Raw genomic sequence first — 21,320 nt, 5'->3', positions numbered from 1 at the left:
TTCTAGCCTCACAGGGATGTTGAGGGGATGAAGGGGGTAGCTGGGGCATACAGTTGGCACTCAATAAATGCTGGGAATGATTGGATAATACAGGTTTTCAGAATGATGAGGCTGGGAGGGTAATTAAGAAGTGACATCCAAGGACTTTCCAGTGGTCCAGCGGCTAAGACTCCACCCTCCCAATGCAGGGGGCCTGGGAACTAGATCCCACATGCTGCAACTAAGACCCAACTCAGCTAAATAATTAAATACAATTTTTAAAAAAGAAGCTACAACCTGTCTAAACTGTTGTTATTTAATTTGCTGCTTGATCCCCCGGTTGGGAAGATCCTCTGGAGGAGGGCGCGGCAACACACTCCAGTATTTGTGTCTGGAGAATCCCCATGGACAGAGGAGCCTGACGGCTACAGTTGGACATGACTGAGTGACTAAGCACAAGCACAGTTACCATTATTGCTAAGTACTGTTATTTAGTCAACTGACAAATGTTCACTGTAGGAGCATTTGGAACTGGGCTTCAGGGTGCCTCCAGAGTGAACGAGGATGGACACAGGGATCCGCTCTTGCAGTAGCAAGTCCTGCAGGTGCGCTCAGGTGAGGGTGGGTGGGGGTTGTGCCTGTGCACACAGTAGGTGGTCAAGGAAGTCACACGTGGTCTGGCATGCACAGAGGAGTGTGTGAGGAGTGGGCCTTTCGTGCTTCCTGCTCACTCAAGTGGGCAGGCTTGGATGAGTGGAGGTTTTTCCCCAGGCTTCAGAATTTGCTGATAGAGGTGGAGCCCCAGCCACAGACTCAGTGGCCCATCAATCCTCCCCACGCTTTTCTCCCCACTCACCACCTGCTCAGCCCACATTTGGGGAAGGGGCCGTAAATCTGCCTTCAGACCAACCCACCAAGCTCAAATGCCTCCCAGAGGCCTTTGGGGTTGCAGTACAAAGTAGGGTTGGTGGAAGAACTTGTCCGCACAAACCAGTCTGTTCCCTTTATAAGTGACTCACCTGGGAGGTGCCCCAGGAATCAGAGGGGGAGGGGGAAGCTGTGTGTTCTGGCTCAGCCCCTCAGGCTTGCAAAAGCTCAGGCCTCAGTCTCCCCATCTGCAAGATGGGATCATAGGCTCCCCCACCCCATATCAGTTGTCGCAGTGATCAGAGTGGACTCAGATATAGTCTTCGTAGGACAGCAGGGATGATTATTTATGATAATAATACTACTTAATGACGTTTTTCTATATAGTGACTATTGAATTCACGCTCCTCGCATACATGAGGCTCTCAATAAATGTGCTGGATAAAGGCTCACCCCTCTGTGAGCCCCAGTTTCTTACTCACAAAACGGAAGAATCGATTATCCACCCCTAGTATCTGGAGCACAGGGCCGCCAGCACCTGGGAAGGCCCAAGCATCGAGCCCTGGAGACCCAGCCCCAGTGCCCTTCGGGGAGCCGTTTACAAGAAGCCTGCTTCCCCCAACGCGGCCCCCGCCAGGCTGCCGTTCCCAGCCGGGATAATCTAATCGTGTTTCCAAGGCTGCAATCGATAACCCCGAGGCCGCGCCAAAACGAGTCTCTTAAAGGGCCAGCAGCCCCGGCCGGCGGGTTGGGGGTCCCCAGCTGCCCCCTAGTGCCTGCCGCAGGGTGGGAAGGCCCTGGGTAAAGAAAGTCTTTTGCATCAACAGAGCGCGTCGCTACCTGTCCCAGGATCTATACAAACGCACTTAGTGATCAATGTTCTCACAGACCAGGTTCATTGACCTGCGCCCAGGGCCCCCTGTGGCCCTCACCCCTGTGGCTGCTCTGCTAAGCTGTCCCCACGGCCGCTGAAGAAGGGAGAGAGCCCATTCCTTCTGGCGTGTTTGGGAAACTACCATGGCCTGATCCCAAAGGGGAAAAACCTAAAGGCCCCTGGGGGTAGACTTCAGAGCAGTGACGGTAGAATGTTCCGGAAGTGATGATGAGGGAGGTATATTCTAGAAGCATTGATGGTGGGCTATTCTAGAAGCTGTGACAGTGGGCTATTCTAGATGTGGTGATGGGAGGAATATTCTTGAAGCAGTAATGACGGAATATTCTAGATGCTGTGACCGTGGGGTATTCTAGAAGTGATGATGGGGGGAATATCCTAGAAGCAGTGATGGTAGACTGTTCAGTAGCAGTAATGGAATCTTCCAGAAGCTGTGATGGCAGCCCGCTCAGGAATGTGGACTTTCCTGGTGTGCTGTGGACACAGGGCCAGCTGTGACCAGGACCCAGTCAGGCATCCTTGTTATTAGCTGCAAACTGGGATGACTGAGCCTTCCTCCAGGTCCTCGCACATAGTGACTAGTGCTGGGAAGAACAGGCCTGGGCGAATCTTGGAGTCAGTGTGTGCCCACGGCTCACTTGACCTCTTGCTCTGCTGACCACACCACCAGAGACCCTCTCTCCCTCTCCACGCCTTGCCACCCCTGCCCTGGCTGAGGGACCCCTGTCCTAACCCCACAACATCCCTCCAGCCCAGACCCCAGGCCTGACCCCACTTCCTTGTCACCTTCTGGGTCCAGGGTTGGGGCTTCTCGGGTGAGAGGAGATTGATCCAGCTGCTGACCCCCTGGCCACTGTTGCCAAGGAGATGGCCCCCTTGGGCTGGGGGTATGGCCAGGCCAGGGGTGACCAAGGGACAGAGGGAGGGAGGAGAGGGAGGTAGGGATAGAGGGAGGGGACAGACAGGCAGAGGGAAGGACAGAGGCAAAGGGGAAAAGCACAGTAGAGGGATACACTGCTCATATCAGAACCTCCTGGGCAGCTTGTCAGCTCTGCCAACCACTGCAGGGCACCCAGGAACTGGCATTCACCCCTCCCTGGAGTCCACTTTTGATGCACCACTGATGGGCTTTTGTCTGTACACTTGGCCTGGACCACCCGCGATCACCCTGCCTCCATGGCAGCCTCTCGTCCATTCACCCCCAGGAGACCAGGTGAGGCATCCTAGAAGAGGGACCAATGGAATAGGGCCCTACAGGATGAACAGAAGTTTGATGAGTGGAGAGGGAGCCGTAAGGGAGAGTGATGTGAGCGGAGAGGACGCTGGGGAAGCTGGATATCAGGCAGGCTCCACCATGGTGGAGCTTCTCCAGGGTGGGCTGACAGTGGCTGGGTTGTCAGAGCATGGCATAGATTCCTATAATCAAGGGGACCGTGGGTCGTGTCCTTCTGCCAGTTTCTCAGGTAGGTGCCCCTGGGATGCCAGAAATCAGGGGTGACATCACAGAGTGTGACTCCTCATGGGGGACAGACAATAGCCAAGACCCAGGTTAGGACAACAAAGGAAAGAAACAAGTTGGGGGACCTGGTGGAGGGCAGCACTGGCTGGAGGTGACATTGAGCTGGGGACATGTCAGCAGGGTCCTGGGGAAGTTGGGCCAGAAGGAACAGCCACAGCAAAGGCCCAGATGTCAACACAACCAGAAGCTCCCTGTCTTCTTGTAGGTGACATGTGACACCTGCAGGTGACACGGAGCCTGTGACCACCAGCGGGAGGAGATTGGGTGGAGGCCAGAGAGGCAAGAACGGGAGAGCAGGGAGAGGGCAAAATGCATGTCAGGACCTCAGGGAGGACCTGTTAGAGACGTTCTGACAGCTGACTGGTGGGAAGGGGTCCTGCTGTGAGCTGTGTCTCTGAGGGGGGACTTGAGTATGGGCTGTGGCTGTGAGTACAGGTGCATGCATGTGTGTGTTAGTCGCTCAGTCGTGTCTGACTCTGTGACCCCATGGACTGCAGCCCGCCATGCTGCTCTGTCCATGGGATTCTCCTGCAGGGGATCTTCCCTACCCGGGGATCGAATCCGGGTCTCCTGCATTGCAGACAGATTTTTTTACTGTCTGAGCCACCAGGGAAGCCCTAATATGGAGATATACGTTAACATCCCCGAGCACACGTGTGTATGTGTGTGCCCCATCACAGTGCACACGCGAGCATGCACATGTGTAGACACGCAATAAACATGCCAGAATATGTGGACACGTGTTTGCCAGGACTTGCGCATCTGCAGATATGCCGGGCAGTACGTGGAGACGTACAGGTAGGACCCCGCTCGAGGACAGGCAGACAGATCGATCCACAAAGGAAATGTGGACGTCTGGTTATGGCAATCTCATGTGCACACGCGTGGACAAACAGGCCTCACAAGTGCAAACAAAATTGTGCCCGCCTGTTTCCGGACGCGCCAGGTCCTGAGCACACGGTACCCAACCAAGCTGTTGCAGGGCAACGTAAACACGTTCGAGCACATGAACACGCACGCCAGCGTACCGGTAGGACCAAGCGCGTGAGCACAGCTGGGAGTTGCGTACACGCGAGCACAGTGAACTCATACGTGCGAGATCCCAACCGGGCACGCGTGGACATCGCACGCGCAGCGAGCACTCAAAGCCCACCGGCACGGGGCACGCGCGTGCGCAGACGGCCATCGCGCGCAGCAGGCCTCCGCGGGTTTCTGGGCGGCGGGCGCCCCCTGGTGGACACTGGCCCCGGCCCCGCAGTGCGTTTGTCCGGGGCGGTGTAGAGGATTCTCCCCAGCGCCGCGCTTACACCCCGCACCGGGTCAGGCCAGAGGTCTGTGTGGACATAAAATGTTCAGATTAGGGTGACAGTGGAACAGGAATGTTTGGAGCAGTCACAGGCCTGACGGGAGGGGTCTGGAGAGGGTCAGGACAGGGCAGCCGGGTCGGCCCTCCATTTCCTTCCTCATCATTGAAACCTCTCCATCCTGCCCATTGCTGCCCGCGCCCTCAGGCCCGGGGACTCTGGCCCGCTTGGTATCCCTGCACCCGGGGACTTCCTGGGTCCCCCAGCGCGCGATGTGCTGCTTGGAGGGGGGCTCCGAGGCCGGAGGAAAACCTCAGACCCACCTCAGGGCACCACCAGGTGGCAGCACGCGCCCAAGTGCGCGCCTCTGGCCTTAACCCCCGCAAGGACCCCAATCCCCTAGGGTCCAGCCCCCATCCCCGTGGCCAATGGGAGGGGAGTGGTCTGAGGAGGGACCTTGTGTGACCCCGAGCATGCAGCCTGGCCAGCCTATGCCTCGGTTTCCCAGTTTCGGGATGAGGACCTGGAGGTGACAGGGCTAAACAGGCAGTTGGGCAGGGTGGCCTGCAGGGCCACAGATGAGGTGAACTTGAAGGAAAAGGAGGAGCACCTGGCGTGGGAGCAGCATGTGCAAAGGCCCCAGTTGAGCAAGGGGGAGCTGGAAGGAGTCCTGAGGCTGGGCTGAGAGAGCCTAGGGCCACAAGTGGGGTCAGAACGCCCCACCACCGGGGCTGCGGGGAGTGGGGTGGGGGAGTGGGGTTTCCGGCCTAAACTCAGGAAATGGAGATGATGCTGGATCCAGAGTCTATGACGGAATCCAAAGATTTTACGGCGGAGTCTGATCCTCATTTCTCAACTTTCCCGCTATGGGATTCTCAGGATAGAGCTCCTGACAAAATTCCAGACTCCCCATTGCCCTGCTGCCCCCAAGGTTGATGCCCCAATTTCAAGAACAGAGACACAGAGACTGGGAGACCCCGCCCCTGTGACCCAAGTGGCAATGGTTGAGGTGGAGGGACAGGGATCCTGTATCTGGGGACCCAGGCCCCCCCCTCACTCCTGGTGAGGAATGCCCCCTCCTCATTCCTCAGCAGTTCCAGTGTTTCTGCACCTTTAAAACAATGTGGCAGAATTAGTAGCTCTATCCTCATTAATATGCAAAAATGCAAATCAAGGGGTGATCAAGCCACAGCCCCCCACCCCCACCCCCCCACCCCCCGGGGATATTTCTGCGGTGTTGGAGTCTATTGCCAGGGAGGTTTCAGGGGATGGCTGTACTGGCAGATGTGGGGGAATGTAGAGACTGGGCAGACAGAGCCCTGGGGAGGCAGTCACCCTACTCCCTACTCACCCCCAGTGCCCTCCTGGCTGCCTGCACACTTCCGCGGTGGGGGAGGGGTCTTCACATGGGGCGCTGGGCAGATCAGTCTGCTACGTGACCTGGGGTTGGGGACCCAGGAACTTGGCTGAGGGTTGCCCCAGGCATCAGGGCCTTTGCATTGGCTGGGCCTCTAGGATCACTCCTAGCCTCTGTATCCCCTCTCCAGACTCTCTTGGGTCACTAAGGTAGGGGACCCCCACCAGGGCAGGTTCAGATGCATGTAAAATGGCTCCTTAGTGACTGTTTCTTTCCAGACTAGCTGTGGCCCACCCCACCCCTGAAGGTGCCCACAGACTTTGCAGCTGGGAAACTTGCCCAGGGTTTCCCAGCCCACAAGAGGGGTGTCCCAAGCTCCCCATCTTGGGAGGGATAGAGACCACAGTGGGGGTGCAGAGGTGGGGGTTCTTCAGTTCATGTGATCACACCCAGCAGATGGAGGTAAAGGGGAGATCCTAACGACCTGAAATGGGGCTAGTCCCCCAGCTCCGATGAGAGACAGATAGACAAAGAAACACAGAGAGGCAGACAACGAGAAAGACAGAGACACACACAGAGGGAGATGGAGAGACAGAGGCAAAGAGAGAAACAGAAAGAAGAGACAGAGGCAGATAGGTGGAGGAAGATATAGAGACAGAGGCCAAAAGAGAGAGACAGAGAGAGACAGTCCGGGGCAGCCCCACCCCGCGGAGGTTCCTAACTGGCACAGGGCCAGGCGCCAGCTGCTGCTCCCCCTCCCCCACCTCCCACTCGCACTCTGAGTGGGGGTTGGGCCCCAGGAGCCCCAGCTGCCGCTGCCACACACACAGGCCCCAAGACCCGTTAGGCGCCCCACCAGCTGCCCTAGGACCCCACAGCCCCTGAGCATAAGGAAATGCCTTTGCCGTGGTGGAGAGGGGCTGGGGGGGCTTCTAAGTGCCTCTCCCTGTCTGACCTCAGGCCTCTCCCTCTGAGTCTCGATTTTCTCACCTGTGAAATGGGGACCACTGTCCTCCCCAGCCTCTCCACTATGTGGGCTGGACTCTGGGGACAGCCTGGTGGGGATGGGGGGTGCTGTTTCCCTGCAGGAACTGGGAGGGAGACATTGAGCAAGCAAAGCTGACAGTCGTGGGGATGGATGGGCTGAGGAGAGAGTGAGGGAGAGAGGTGCTCTGGGCCAAGAGGCCAGCTGTGCAAAGGCCCTGAGGTCATCATGAGTCATGATGTCCAAGGAGCAGGGAGGGGGACGCCAGCATGGCTGGAGGGACTGGGGGGGAGCTGGCTGGAGCACACCCTGCAGGTGACCCCAGTTTGCTCCTGCTCTGGATTCCTCCTGTACCCCCACCCCAGGGCCTACCTGGACCCCAGCCCTGACTGCAAGCGTCGCTGTCAGCCTGACACAGCCAGACCCCCAGGCAGGGAAGGAATTAGGAGCTGGGGGGTGAATTTCTTATTCTTTGTGCCTGTGTGCAGACCTTATAGGTGATGCACCGAGGGGTTAGGAACTACCTAGGCTCTCAGGGGGTGGAAGGAAGCCTGGGAGCACTGAGGGGCCATGCCCCGCCCAGACAGCAGGGTCAAGGGAAGGCCAAACAAGAGAAACCAAGAACCTGGTGGTTCTGGGTCCAAGGCAAGCCCTCCACACTTCTCCAGGTTCCACGTAAAGCGGGGAAACTGATACCTTTAAAGGGACAGTTCTGTGACCCGCATGACCCAGTTCCTCTGGGCAGTGCCCGGGGCTGTCCCTGCCCCTGGGGAAGGGGCTGCCCCTCAGCGCTCCCCCAGCACCTGCCCGGAGTCCAGGCAGCCCAACCTGGCCCCTGGTGGGTGGTGCGATCTCCAGTCCCCTTGAACTGATGAGAACTTGGGCTCTGAGTGAGGAAGTACCCACGCCAGACTCTCTCTGCAGTGCTCCCTGTACTTGGCTCAGGCTCAAGGTCACCCAGGGGGGCCCTCCCCAGAGCACCAGGGGTTTTCCCCAGAGGACCCAAGGGGCAGCTGGAAGCCTGCCCCCTCCAGGGAACTCCCAGTGAACCCACCCAGTTTCTGAAAGGAATCTCAATCTCCCCAGTGGAAACCCAACCCACCCCCTCCCATGGCTCTTCAGAGACCCAACCAGGGATTGACAAACTAAACTTTCTTTTAATTAAAAAAATACCAGAACATACACACTCACACTGAAAACACAATCCAACCTCTCAGTTCATCCCACCTCATGAATATAAATATAAAATAAGAACTGAAAGTTTCCCCCCCACCAACTCCGCACCCAGAGTAACCGCTGAACCCTTGGGGCATTTCCTCCTCCTGTGTTTTTTCGATACACACATTTTTGCTTCACACAAACTGTGCTCCCAAAATGGTGCTGTGGGTCTCGAACTTGTATTTAATCTGAACAGTCCACCTCAGATGTCCTTGGCTCAGAACACGCATGCAACACTCCCCTGCCCCATCAAGCAGTTCAGTTTTCCCTGTTCAGCCACGGCTGGGATCTTCTCTCTCATCCCTGGTGATTGGTATGTGCTGTTTCCGAGTAATAGCTGCCACAAACCACATTCTAATGAACACCCCTGCTTGCACTATCATTTTTAATAGATTTCTGAGTGTTAGGGGTGGAATTAGAGAGGGAGTCCAAAGGGATGGAGAGCTTCTTTATTAATAAGCACCCCCTCAGAAGACCTCCACACTTACCTTCACTATTGCAGGATGTGACCAATCTTTTACCATTTTGCCAACTATCAGAACAAAAAGTGGTTTCTTATTTGCGTATTTGTTTACATTTCTTTCGTCATGAGTGACTTTAAGCTTCTTTTTCTGTCTCTCCGGCAGCCATTTGTGTGGCTTCACATGTGAACTAATTGTTCTTTGTCCAGTTTTCCATTTTGGTGTTTTCTTATTGACTTGTAGCAACTATTTGTATATGAAGGACATAAATCCTTATTCTGTTACTAGGTTGAAAATAATTTCTCTCCATATGTCACATCTCATCAGTGCGTGTGTGTGCATTAAGTCGCTCAGTCGTGTCTGACTCTTTGTGACCCTATGGACTGTAGCCTGCCTGGCTCCCCTGTCCATGGAATTTTCCAGGCAAGAATACTGGAGCAAGTTGTCACTTCTTACTCCAGGGGCTCTCCCAATCCCAGGATCGAACCCTCATCTCTTGTGTCTCCCACATTGGCAGGTAGGTTCTTTACCACTGCACCACCTGGGAAGTCCCATCTTGTTTGTGGGTTTGTTACATGTCAGAAGCATAGCTACAGAGTCACATTTGAAGATTTTTGTCCTTTTGTAGCTGTGGCCTTTGTGCCTTTTCCACCCCTAAGGAAGGCAAGGAAGTGGGGGGAAGTGAGCAGCCAAACTTTTCAGTTTTCTCCCTTCCCTGGAGCACAGGGAGCTCAGCTGATTAACAGATCCCCCTCCCCCCAACATCTCTGCCGGCCGTGCAGCACCAGTAGAGATCCCAGGAGATGCCCAGCAGAAAAACTTCATCATGTTGATGAGTGACCCCATCGACCTGCCCCTTGTAAACACCCACCTAGGGACCCAGTTCTCAGAGGGTCCTGGGGTGCAGAGCTCTGAGATGACACTTCCAGCCATGCACCCTGGGGTCTTACAGCCAAGACTCATGGTGGGGAGTGAGAGGTGGGACTTGAATCTGTTGGCAAGCAGGGCCGAGGGGCTGGGAGCAGAGCTCATGGGCTGTGTGCTCCCCTAGACATCCACCTACCTGGCTCCATGCCTATCCCCAAGAACCAGGAGCCCCACTGGACCTCAGCTGCCTCTCTGCCACTCCCCAGGCCTGCACTGTCTCCAGGATGCTCTGAGCTTCATGGGGCAACAATGAGTAAAAAAGCCTGGGCCTACCCTTGGGGGCCCCTGATCTGGTTCGAGTGATAGGGTGACAGAAATGGCAAAAAGATGAATGGTGACAGGAGTTATAAGAGGGGAAAGGGGCCTGGCCTGCTCTGCAGGCCAAGGAGGCTTCCTGGAGGAGGCAACACAGAAACTGAGGGCTGAAGAATGAGAAGGAGAGAGCCAGGCATGGTGAGAGAAAGGGTGACCCAGAAGGAGGGCACAGCCAGGGCAAAGGCCTGGTAACTTATGGAGGAAAAGGGGGAAGGAGAGACCAGTGTGGGGTCCTGGCCCCACACAGGGTGGCCAGGAGTGGGGTGGGTGCTGTTCACTGCCAAGTCCTCTCCAGGGCCCCCAGCACACACCACAGAATGGCTTTGACCCCCCAGGCCACTCCCAGCCCCAGCCCCATGCCCTCTTCCTGAGCACCCTCGCCAGCCTGGGACCACCTCAGTGTTTCAGGTTCAGCTCCCCTGTCTCCAAGGAGACCACATCGCCCCCATTACTTTCCCCAGAATCCTTGAGTAAAACCCACACACTTTAGTGTGGCAAGGTGCTAATCGCCAGGACGCTCTCGATTCTGAAAGGCACCAAGGAACAGGTGAGGGCTTCCCTGGCGGCTCAAATGGTGAAGAATCTGCCTGCAGTGTGGGAGAACTGGGTTTGATCCCTGTGTCAGGAAGATCTTCTGGAGAAGGGAATGGCAACCCACTCCAGTATTCTTGCCTGGACAATTCCATGCACAGAGGAGCCTGGCAAGCTACAGTCAATGGGGTTGCAAAGAGTTGGACATGACTGAGGGACTAACACACACACACACACACACACACACGGAACAGGTGAAGGAGCTTGGGCGGGCATGTGAGCCAGGTGTAGGAGACTGGCCCGCCTCAGGCAAGGGCTGGAGCCTTAGTTTCCCTGTCTGAACAATGGGTGGTTCCCGCTGTCTCCTGCAGGAAGCTCAGGAACCCCCATGCCTCCAAGGCAGAGGTCAGGTCAGTGGGGCCACAGACGTGGGCAGTGGGAATCCAGCAAGGTTTCTTGTCCCCTGCCCTGCCCTCCTCACCCCATCCACCCCCAGGGGAACTGGGCCAGATAATGCCCGGGGGCTGATCGGGAGGCGCCCCATGTTTGCACAAGCTACCCCGGAATGTGGTGGGACAGGCCCCCAGGGGCCCTGAGTCAGGAGCTGTGGGCACCCGGCCAGGAAGGGGAAGGGCTGCCCTGGACAGGTGGCACCAGCCCTGGGGGTGGACGGGTACAGGGCAGGGAGAGTGGGTAGTGGGGGGCCCGGGTAGGAGAGGTGCAGGGCAGTCAGGCTTGGTCCAGGGTTGGGGGCTCAGCCTGGGCCCAGGGTTCAGTCTAGGATAGGGGCTCAGAGCAGAATTGGGGCTCAGCTTGGGGCTGGGGTTTAGATTAGGGTGGGCACTCATTCATTCACTCATGAAGTCCCTCACGGCCAAGCCAAGGCTCTGTCCCCTGGGGCCTGGGCAGGGCGGGAATGTGGACTTCCTGTGCCCCGTTCACCTGGTCCCTGGCCCTAAGATACCCCTGCTCCAAAAAGGGCACCACTATTCACAAACCCAGGTCCCCAGCCCACACCCAGCGCCCATGGATGGCTGCCTCCTCACCCCCACCCCCAGGTAAGCCTTCCATCACCCCTCGAACCTACCCCCCAGTCCACCCAGCTCATTACCCCCAGGACCAACTGTTTGAATCCACCTCCAAATGTAGCCATGGGGACCATGTCCCTCTCCTGCTCAGACCCCCACTATGACTCCATAGTGCACCTGCCATGCAGACCCAGTGCCCCTGACCTTGGCTCCTCTCTGCTCCAATTCTCTGGGCTCCAGCCTCATGGAGTCCTAAAGTACCCCACACAATCCCCTGCCCCCCAGGCTCCTTGTTCTTTGCCCACTGACCATTCATCCTTCTGGTCACACCCAAGTGTCATTGCCCCAGGGAACCCACCCCAGAGAAGGGAACTCACCCCCAAACTCACCACTTCTGATAACCCGACAATGGAAAGCATGAGGCTGGGGCTCCAGGTACCCTCCTGGCCCACTGACTCCCCAGGACAAACCGGGTCCAATCACTGGGTCCCCTTCCCTCCTTATGCCGATGGCTCTGAGCACCAGGGAAGGCAGGCTAGGGGGTGGAAGCATGGCCAGCAGAGCTGCTGCTTTGTCCATCATCTGCTTTGTGCCCTCCATGGCCAGCACTTCCTTCCTCCTCTGCAGAGGGTAAGAAGCCCCCCACCCCATATCCAGGGAGAGCCCCTGGCCCCAGGCCCAAGCAGCACACCCTGCAGAGACCTCCCTCCCAGAAGCCAGGGAGAATGAATGAATGAATGAATGAGGGAACCCCAATCAGATCTGTGTGGGAGGAGTCACGGAAAGCATGGACAAGCCAGGGCCAGGCCCCTCCAGGGGGTCCAATGGCCCAACAAGACCCCAGCTCTAGGCAGTTGTGGCCCCCTCCAATTAGGGACCATGAACTGAGGTTTGTGTGCGGGGTCTGGCTTGACTGATAAGGGCCCCTCCCTTCCTCCTGGGCTAAGGAACAGCAGGGCGGGGCTGGGTGGGGTGGGAGTGGGAGAGTGAGTTTGGGGGGTCTGTTCACACCCAGGAGAAGGTGCCCACTCTGGAAACAAATGAAAATGATGTCAGAAGAGTGGCCCCCAAGTCCTAAATCCATGGTTAACTGCGGCATGCCCACCTACTGTCTTCTGGAAGTTTCTATCACCATTCCTGTGTTCTGTCCCCAGTGACCCCACTCACTAGTGGGATTCTGTCCTCGGCATGAGTTTTCCCAACCAGAGATGGGGTCGTCTTCCTCTCGAGGTTCCCAGCCTGGGGCAGCACACAGTAGGTGTGACTTGAGTGGAGGGAGGAAGCCCCCACTGGGGGAGGCAGATCCCTTGCTCCTGCCTGGCCCCAGGCCCCTGGCGGGCACCAGAGGAGAACAAAGGCCGCAGTCAGACAGGCAGGGGTGGGCGGGCTGTGGGCCGCCCTCAAGGGGCCCCTGGCACCAGCTGCTGGCTGCCTGTCCCTGTGCCAGTGCCCTGTAGGGCACACCCAGGCCTCAGGGCTGGGCAGAGGCGGCAGCCAAGGGGGGGTGGTGGTCCCCCATGGGCTGCTCTGCCTGGTGACTCAGCCCCAGGGAAGAGCTCTGAACTGAACTGAGGCTAGGCCTCCCCAGGGAAGACAATGGTGGCCTGTGGGTGCCGGGAAAGCCTCCTGGCAGGTGTGAGCCCCAGGGTGGACTGGACCCCAGGGAGAAGCTCTCTGAACCTCAGTCTCTTCATCTGTACAATGGGTTTATGGGTTTAATCACTCAGGCGTGAGGACCTGACAGCTGAACATATGGATAGAAGAAGAACATTTGGGACTAAAACAGGGGGCCTCTGACAGTTCATCTTGCCTTGGAGGAAAGGGACTAGACAGGTCATAGTCTCCACTGTGACCCAACACCCAGCACCAAGCCTGGCGTACCGTTGGTGCCCAATAATTGCATGGCCTATGAATGGATCATTTACCCCCTTCAGGGAGTGTGTCAACTCCAGGAATACTGGCCCCAGCTCTGTCTGTACAGGTTAGACCCTTAGCACTGTCAGGGAAAAGGGTGCTGGCCCACTCTGAGTGAGGCTGGGGGCCCAGAGGGACTGCAGCCCCAGCCTCGTCCTCAAAAAAGACCCTTAGGCTAGGGGCAAGCCAGAGGAGACCCCGGACTTGTGGGATCAGGGTTGGTCTGGGGAAAGGCTGTGGTCTGGGAACACTCACTCCAGAGACTTGGGTATTCCGGTGGGGAGAGGCCACAGGATGGAGGCACATGCCCTTGGCACCTACACAGTGACCATCACTACATTCTTCCATTTTCCTGATGGGGAAACTGAGGCCCAGAGAGCAGCAAGAGCTTGCCCAAGTGATGTCAGGAGGGATGAGGGATTTGAACCCAGACTCCCCCCAACCCTCAGTCCCCTCCTGAGACCTGTGGCACATGGCAGCACTTTCGCTCTGAGGGTCAAGGTGAGGGTCAGCCCAGTCCCCGTGTAGCAGGAAGAGGCTTTATTAGAAGCCTCCTGAGCTCCCCGCCTAACCTGGAATCATCTCCCCTTCCCCTTCCCCCAGGGCTCCCACTTTTCTGCCTTGCTTTCAGTCCTGCTCCCTGGATCTAGGGCTGCCCTGACCGCCTTGAACTGTGGTGACTTGGGGCTCCAGATGGGGTGGAAGAGCCTTTCAGGCAGAGGGCACAGCCAGGGCAATTGCCTGGAAGTGAGAGTGAGCCTGGAAGGTTCTGGAGGCCACTGTGGCTGGAGCCCCTTGGGCCAGGGGGACATTGTCTTCTTCCCAGCCTGGAAGGGACTGTGATTTTATCTCTGCGGACAAAGGGGGGGCCACAAATCGTGTTAGAGTGTGTTGATTTTCCTTTATAGTAATTATTATTTCCATTCTGTAGGGTCTACAGTTACCAAAAGCTGAAGAGATCCTGGCTGTGGGGTGAACTTGGGATCTAAGTGAACTCACAGAGAGTCAGAAAGCTTTGTGAGGTCTCAGTTCAGTTCAGTGTCTCAGTTCAGTTCAGTCGCTCAGTCGTGTCCCACTCTTTGCGACCCCATGAACCGCAGCTGAGACTGTGAGGTCTCAGTCCAGCTCAAACTCAGGCCCAAATCCTATTTAACAGATGAGTAAATTGAGTCTCAGGCAGCCAAAGGCAACCAGCAAGCCAGAAGCATAGAGCAGGTTCCACGCGGAGCTCTCAGACCCTGAAACGGAGCTAGCAGCCGTGGCCGCAAGGGTAAAATGGGTCTGATTCATTCATTCCGGGCATAGGATGCCCGCTCGCAACACCCAGCACTAGAGGCCAGACCTAGAAACTCAGATACGACCAAGCCGAAGAAACTGTGCGGGCGGCCACGCAAACCCGAGAATAAAACACCAGCTGTCCCCCCCCGCCCCCCACAGCTTCTCGCGGCTTTCAGCTCGGAGAGTCCCGCCTCTTCACTAGGCCCAGCGAAGTGGGCGGGGCGGGGGCGGAGCCTAGCCACGAACGGCAGGCAGCCTTGCCAATCATGCTTTTGCTACCTCCGATTGGCCCTGGCCTCTCCGCCTTATCTTTCCATCTCACGGCCCTTCCCACTTGCGTCACAAGTGTACGCCCAGCTCTCGTGCGCCTCCGCGCTGAAAGATAGTTCCTGCCCCCGCGTCCCCGCCATTGGCAGACAGATCCCTGGCGCTCCCGTTCCAGGCGCCGGGCTCCGCGGGTCCGCAGCCGCGTCTAGCGTGCGCGTATTGACGGGCGGCGGTGGCCAGGCGAGCTGGCGGTGGCGGAGGAATCCGCGAGAAGTGACGGGGCGGGGCTCTAGGGGCGGAGCCTGTCGGGGGCGGGGCGGGGCGCGGGGCAGGGGGCGGAACATGTCTCCCGCCGCAGGAAGATGAGGCAGCGGCCGCGGGCGTAGCGGGCCGGACCGAGCCCAGCGACGCGGCAGGCGGGCACCGCGGGCTCCTCGCACGCCGCCTCCGCCAACTCCAGGGCCGCGCAGGGCCCGTGGGGCGGGCACGCGGGGAGCCGGGCCACGCGCCGCCGCCCACGCGCTCCCCTCGGGGCCGCGACGCCTCTTTGTCCGGGGGGGCCCTTCATGCCACCGCCCCCCGCGCGTTGCGGGCCGGGCCGCACCGAGCAGGTGAGCGCGCTGGGACTCTTTGCCGTTCGGTGCCCAGCGGACCGGGCCTCTTCGCGCGGCGCCGGAACGCCAGGACCCGGGGACGCCGGGCGGGGGCGGGCTGGGCTGGGGGCGGCGCGGCCGGAGTCATTGTTCTCCAACTTTGCGCGCCGGAGGGGGCAGACGACGTGGAGAGCGCGCTCGGGCCCGCGCGCCCCCGCCGACCGGCACTTCGGGAAAGTTTGCGGAGCTGGGCGGGGGTGACGCGGAGCCGCCCAACTTTGCGGCGGGGCAGCGGCGCGGGGGCCGCGGGCGCCCCCTTCCCCGGGGGCCCGGCCGGCGGCGGAGCTTGGAGGGGAGCGAGCGAGGGAGAGGGAGCGTCCTTTTGTCTGCGGGGAAGGTGCGCCGCGCGCCTGCGGGCTCGGGCCGGGGCCGGGCCGGGGGACACATCTGCTATGCGCTCCGCGGGCGCGGGCGGCGGGTGCGCCCCGAGCTTCAAAGGCTCCCGGGCCGCGCAGCGCCGCCCGCACCGGCTGCGGGGGATGGGGTGCGGATTGGTTTCCCGGGTCCCCCCCTCGAGGACTACGGTCCTGCCCCTTTCCTCCCAAAGTGGCTTCGAGCCCGCAAAAGTACTCGTGACACCCTAGAAGTATCTCAGCTCCCCCAGAGAAGCATGTTTCAGCCCCCCCTCAGGTCTGCTTTAAAATCGGTTTCAGCCACCCCACGAAGAAGTGCGGTTTCGTACTCCTCAAAAAAAAAGTCAGTTTCACACGCCCTCCAAAAAAGAAAAAGCTTCGCGGAGGAGGGGGTGCGCCGGGGCATCCGTTTCACACCCGTCTCCAGTTGGCAAACAAAGCAGGGGTTTCTCCGCTTCTGAAGTCGGGTCTCCCTCGACCTCGAAACCCTAGCTTCCCTCGTGGCCCCCACGGTTTCTGCTGCCGCCCCCGCCCCAACCTGTGGGCCCGGGAGGAGACTCTGGAGGGGCTTTGCTGCCTGACTGTACGACGGGGACCTGCTCTCCTCTCTCTTCTGGGTGTGGGATGGTGCCTGGCAGGTGGATTCCCCCTCATTTTAGAATGGAGCCCCTAGGGACCTTGGGGGGGGGGTGGAGACTCGGGTCTTGGGACTCCGTTCCCCCAGGGCAAGAGATATTTTCAAAGTTGCTTAAAAATAATTGCCGGATATATTGTGACAATAAAACAACTTAGGGTGGTGTTTCTCTTTTAAGAGTTAGGTTGTTTTTCGTGGTGGGAAGCTTTGTGGGTCGGTCCCTGCGCAGGGCACCCCCCCCCGCCAGTGTAGTCGTGGAACAGGAAGGGGGCTTCGCAGTCTTACTTGTGGATTTATTTTGGTTTGAATTTGGGGGTGACCAGGCCTTCAACGTGCTCTGACAGCTGTTGGTGGGGGGGGTCACAAAGTTTCCCTTGGGGCGGGGCCGGGTCGCCCCTCCCTCTTCGCGGGGGCGGGGCCGGGGCCGGGGCCGGGGCCGGGGCCGGGGCTGGTGGGAAGCGTGCGGGTGGGAGGAAATAGGAGAGGTGGTGGGGAAAGGGGCGGGTTCTAACCGATCTGGGAAGGGACCACTCCGCCCCGCATCCAGTGTAACATTTGCAACTTGATTCCTTGGTGGTAGCTGAGAGAGTTCAGGGGATCTGCTCTGTGCTGCCCGAACCCCGTTGTTCAAACTCCCCCATGGCCCTGGGGAGGGGTCTCTAGGGGCCCCAATCCCGGAATCCTGGCTGCGAAGGACCCAGACTCTGGGAGCATTTAGAGGCGCTCTTAAACAGCCTCCCCATCTGTCCACCTTGGCTGTCCTCACTCATGCCTCTTCTCTCCTTCCTCCTCCCCTCTGCCTGCACCCATGGTGGCCACCATGTAGGGCTGTCTCTAGGCCTAAGGAGCTGACCCCGGCCCCTCGTTGCAGCTGGAGGATGAACCAGTCGCAAAGGATGGCGCCTGTAGGCACAGACAAGGAGCTCAGTGACCTCCTGGACTTTAGCATGGTGAGCGACCCTACCCACCCTTCTCTCTGCCCAGCTCTCCACGGCCCCAGGACCACAGGAAGAATCCTTTGTCAGAAACACCCCCAGTATCTAGACCTCAAACTTGTTTGGGTCAAAGGACCCCAGGTGGGGCCGGGGGTATTTGGGGAGCTGCCAATGGATGGGTTGAAACCCCTACAGCAGGGTGCAGCTTCAGGGCACCTGTCACCCAAGTGTATGCCTTGCCACAGAGTGGGTCCAGCCCACTCCTTTACAGATGGGGAAACTAAGGCCCAGAGTAAGGGTGGGGCTGCCCAGGGCCTTCAGTTCCTCCTTGCTGAGGCTTGGCCCTGAGACCCCAGCTTGCTTTGGGCATGCAGTGATCTTGACAGTGATCTTGCTTCTGACCTATAGGATGGTGTGATCAGGGTTATTCATAGCACTGTCGGTGCAAAAAATGGGAGTGCCCAATGCTTCAGTGCCCCGTGTGGGGGCTTTCTGTGAGTGGAGAGAGGACACACACAGTGGACATATAATTGTTCATTTATTTACTCACATGAGAGCCAGTGCGCAGTGTCGCCAGGAGCTGGGGCCACAAGTGACCGGAGACCTTGAGAGCAATGTACAGGAATCTGGGGGGATGGGAGTGTGGGGTGTGGCAGAGGATGTTCCTACACTTCCCAGGCAGTGTGCTCCACCAGCCACAGCCTGTTCCCTGGCCAGGTGGATGGAGGTTCAGAGAGGGTGCTGGCTTCCAGAGGTCACATAGCTCAGACAGGCCCGGGGGTGGGGCCTGGAAGCTAGAGCTTCCCTTGGAGTAGTGGGGGCCTTGGTTTGCCCATCTGTGAGGTGGGCTGCCTGTGACAGAAGTAAACCTGGGGGCTGTATGTGGACTTCCTAAATCCTGCCTCTCTCCCTGCCCCCCCGAGCACCATTTTGGTTTGATTCTTTCGGTCTGAATTTGATCATCTGCCGGTACAAGGCCTAGGCCACTGAGGTCTGTCAAAAACAAAAGTCCCCAAGCTGAAGCTACCCTGCGGAAAAACAGCCCCCGGGACAGAGCGGCCGCGGCTCCGGAAGGGCCAGGCTGGTATTTTTAAGCCCCGTTTTATTTTTTCCTCCCCGGGTGAGTAACCAGGGGTGCTACTTAGTTGTTTTTTTGTTAAACTGACAAGTCACAGACTATTGGGCTGGAACAGACCAGCTTAGGGGTCAGGGGAGGGGGTGGCCCCTTCCCCGTGCCACCCCACAGCCCCAATCACTTGCCCACCTCCCCTTTCTGTCTGGAGGGTCCAGACTGCCTCCTCTTCCACCAGCTCAGAGCCAGCAACCCACTTTATGGATAAGGAGACTGAGGTGGAGTGGGAAAGGTGCCCAGTGACTATCCTCCGGGGAAACCCAGAACTGGATCTTTTTCACCCTCCTTGTCATCACGGGGAGAGAGGCCCAGAGACAGCCCTGGTTGCGGCTCACAGCTCTGCCTCCGACCTGCCCCATAGAAGTTGACTTAATTTGTTTTCTTAAAACAACCTGATTTTGACTAAGACAAAAGATTTCAAAGGGAAGCGTATCTTTGGAGCAGGTCCATGTGAAGGAAATGAGGTAACTGTCACTTAAACATCAGAGAAGAAAGCTGCCCCCAGCTGTTAAGATCCATGTCCTCCTGGTCCAGGGCTTCCTGTTAGATGGGTGATCCTGAGCTCATGTGGGCTCTGAGCGCTGTCCCCTAGGTGGGCCTGAGGTGGTCCCCAGCCTGATAATGGCCTGGAACGACTGGGGGCCAGGGAGGGTGCTGTGGGCAGGTGCTGGCACGGTGGTCTGACTGTACCTCTCTGAGCCCTGTGCATGCCCACGTGCGCTTGGGTTTCACAACAGCCCACGCGTCCTGAGCCCTGAGTCCCGTTTCACAGAAGGAAACACTGAGGCTCTGAGCGGTGTGAGGGCCTGTCTGGGCTGATCACAAGACTTGAAGCGCCTACAGGACACGGCCCAGTGCCCCCTGTGGCAAGTGCCACGTCAGCAGCCCCCAGCACCCTGGAGGATGAAACAGAAACGAAATTGAGCCTCTGCTCCTCCCAGGGGGCTTGACTGATGACCCTCAGGCTTGCCCCTCCCCCAGCGCAGGCCTAGGGTCCCCAGCGGGAAGGGGGCCCACCTTGAGGACAGGGCCCTGGGTCCAGTGAGCACCGCACCGCCCCCAGAGGGGACAGAAACTCTAAAGAACCCACACCCAGCCTGGGTGCTCACCTGCCATGAGCCTCTGCACTCACCTTGCCAGCTTAGCCTGTGGCCTCAGTTTCCCCTTCTGTAGAATGGGGTGTGCAACCAGAAACCCCCTTCTTGGTTCCTCCCCAGGCTCGTGATGCTACCCCCAACAGTCACACCCACAGACCCCACACCCTCACCTCCTGGTTGGCCAGGGAGGGTTTGGGGGGCCATCAGCCGCTCCCCGATTAGGTCCTAAGCCCTGATTCAGGTCAGTCTGAGTCACTTGGGGCCCAAAAAGAACCTCTGAACTCAGACCCTTGGGGCAAGGCAGGACTGTGTTTTGTTTTTTCTATGGCACAAGGGTTTGTTGATGTTGGGTTTTCCCAGTTAATGCTGCTAAGCTGTTTAATCTTGAGGGACTTAACACCGTGGGTTTGGGTGAGCTAGTGGGGAGGCTGGTGGGGGTTGGGGGGTGATGTTCCCACACTGAGTGCCCCCACCCTCGGGAGAACTGCCCAGTCACTGGCAGGGAGGGGTACAGCCTCGGAGCAGGGCCCAGCATGTGGGGCTCCCTGTCCCTGTGGTGGAACCTGGTTGTCCTTCTCTCACCCTGCCACTCGCGGGGTCAGGGACACAAGGAGAGGTGGGAGCCACGCTGGTCAGGGAAGGCCAGGGTTGGAGGCTGGAATACCAATGCCTGGGGATCCACCTGAGATATAAATGATTTCATTTATTTAAAGCTGGAACTTAAAAGTGTATCCTTTCTAAGGGTAGGGATTATATCAAGTGCTCCATAGGTTAATTCATCTCTGGAAAGCGGTAAACAGAAGTTTTCAAATCCCACTGGTAACCGTGATCTGGGAGGTGCTCCCTGGGGGTGGGGGTCCCAGTGGGACAGGACCCTGGCAGAGCTGTGGTACCCACTTAGCCTTCTCCCTCCTTCCCTGCAGATGTTCCCGCTGCCTGTGGCCAACGGGAAGAGCCGGCCCACCTCCCTGGCCGGGACCCAGTTCGGAAGCTCAGGTAGGAGGACCCCACTGCCTCCTGGCTTTGTGTTTGAGGGAGGAGATCGCTACTTGGAGGGTGGGCCAGGCAGCCTGGGACCGCCACTGTGGGTTAGGGCTGGTGGGCCTGGCACCAAGGGAGGAGGTGTTTGGGGGCAGTGCTCAGGCCCACCATGTGGTGTGGGGATGAGAGGCCTGAGGCATTGTTTCCAGGCTCCCAGGTAGGCTTGGGATGGGGCGACAGCCTGAGGGAAGCTGGAGAACCAGCCATTGTCATGGTCTTGTGACCTGCCATGGGGCTAGGGGAGGGAGTCCAGTGGTTAGCGCAGAGTTGCTGTCCATGCTGAGGTGGGTACTTGGGCCTCCAAGGTGTCCAGTCCAAGGTCCCCAGGGGGGAACCTGAGGCCAGAAGGGGTGTGGTGTGGAACCCCAGCTGTCCACATCCTGCCCAGCTCCTGGTTGTTCTTGGTCAAGTGTGTATTTGGCACTTTCTGTATACGAGACCAGGCTCTGGGGTGAGCGACTGGCCTGGTGTGCTCTAGATCTGGGGGTTTGAGTGTTCACACGGGATTGTCCTTGGCACTCTTGGATGAGCTGGTCACCCCTGTGGCACTGAGTACAGGGGACGGACAAGGAGGGCAGACAGGCTGCAAGGAGCTTACAGCAGGGGTTAGGCAGCAGAGTGCTGGGGGGAAGT

At 58.4% G+C, this 21,320-nt stretch overlaps 1 protein-coding gene across 50 annotated transcripts in view; it reads left to right on the top strand.

Moving 5' to 3' along the window:
* The first annotated feature begins 15,224 nt into the window (after positions 1-15,224).
* Positions 15,225-21,320, top strand: part of TCF3 (transcription factor 3) — a 32,833-nt gene continuing 26,737 nt past the window's right edge. For 42 of the 50 annotated variants that reach the window (XR_014057200.1, XR_014057199.1, XR_014057204.1 and 39 more), the window contains exons 1-3: positions 15,225-15,453; positions 17,309-17,432; positions 20,570-20,642. Coding sequence is in view for 32 of the 50 variants with exons in the window: in XM_081502679.1 (XP_081358805.1) it covers positions 17,361-17,432; positions 20,570-20,642 (145 nt within the window). In the remaining 18 variants the exon portion in view is untranslated. Of the gene's footprint in view, positions 15,454-17,308; positions 17,466-20,547; positions 20,643-21,320 lie in introns of all 50 variants that reach the window. The other 8 variants (XR_014057206.1, XR_014057207.1, XM_081502682.1 and 5 more) reach the window with 2 other exon arrangements.

This window comes from Giraffa tippelskirchi, chromosome 6, assembly GCF_054371585.1.
Source record: "Giraffa tippelskirchi isolate mGirTip1 chromosome 6, T2T-mGirTip1v1.2.pri, whole genome shotgun sequence".
NCBI lineage: Eukaryota > Metazoa > Chordata > Mammalia > Artiodactyla > Giraffidae > Giraffa > Giraffa tippelskirchi.
Note: the sequence above shows the minus strand (reverse complement) of the source record. Positions and strands in the feature narration are given on the sequence as shown.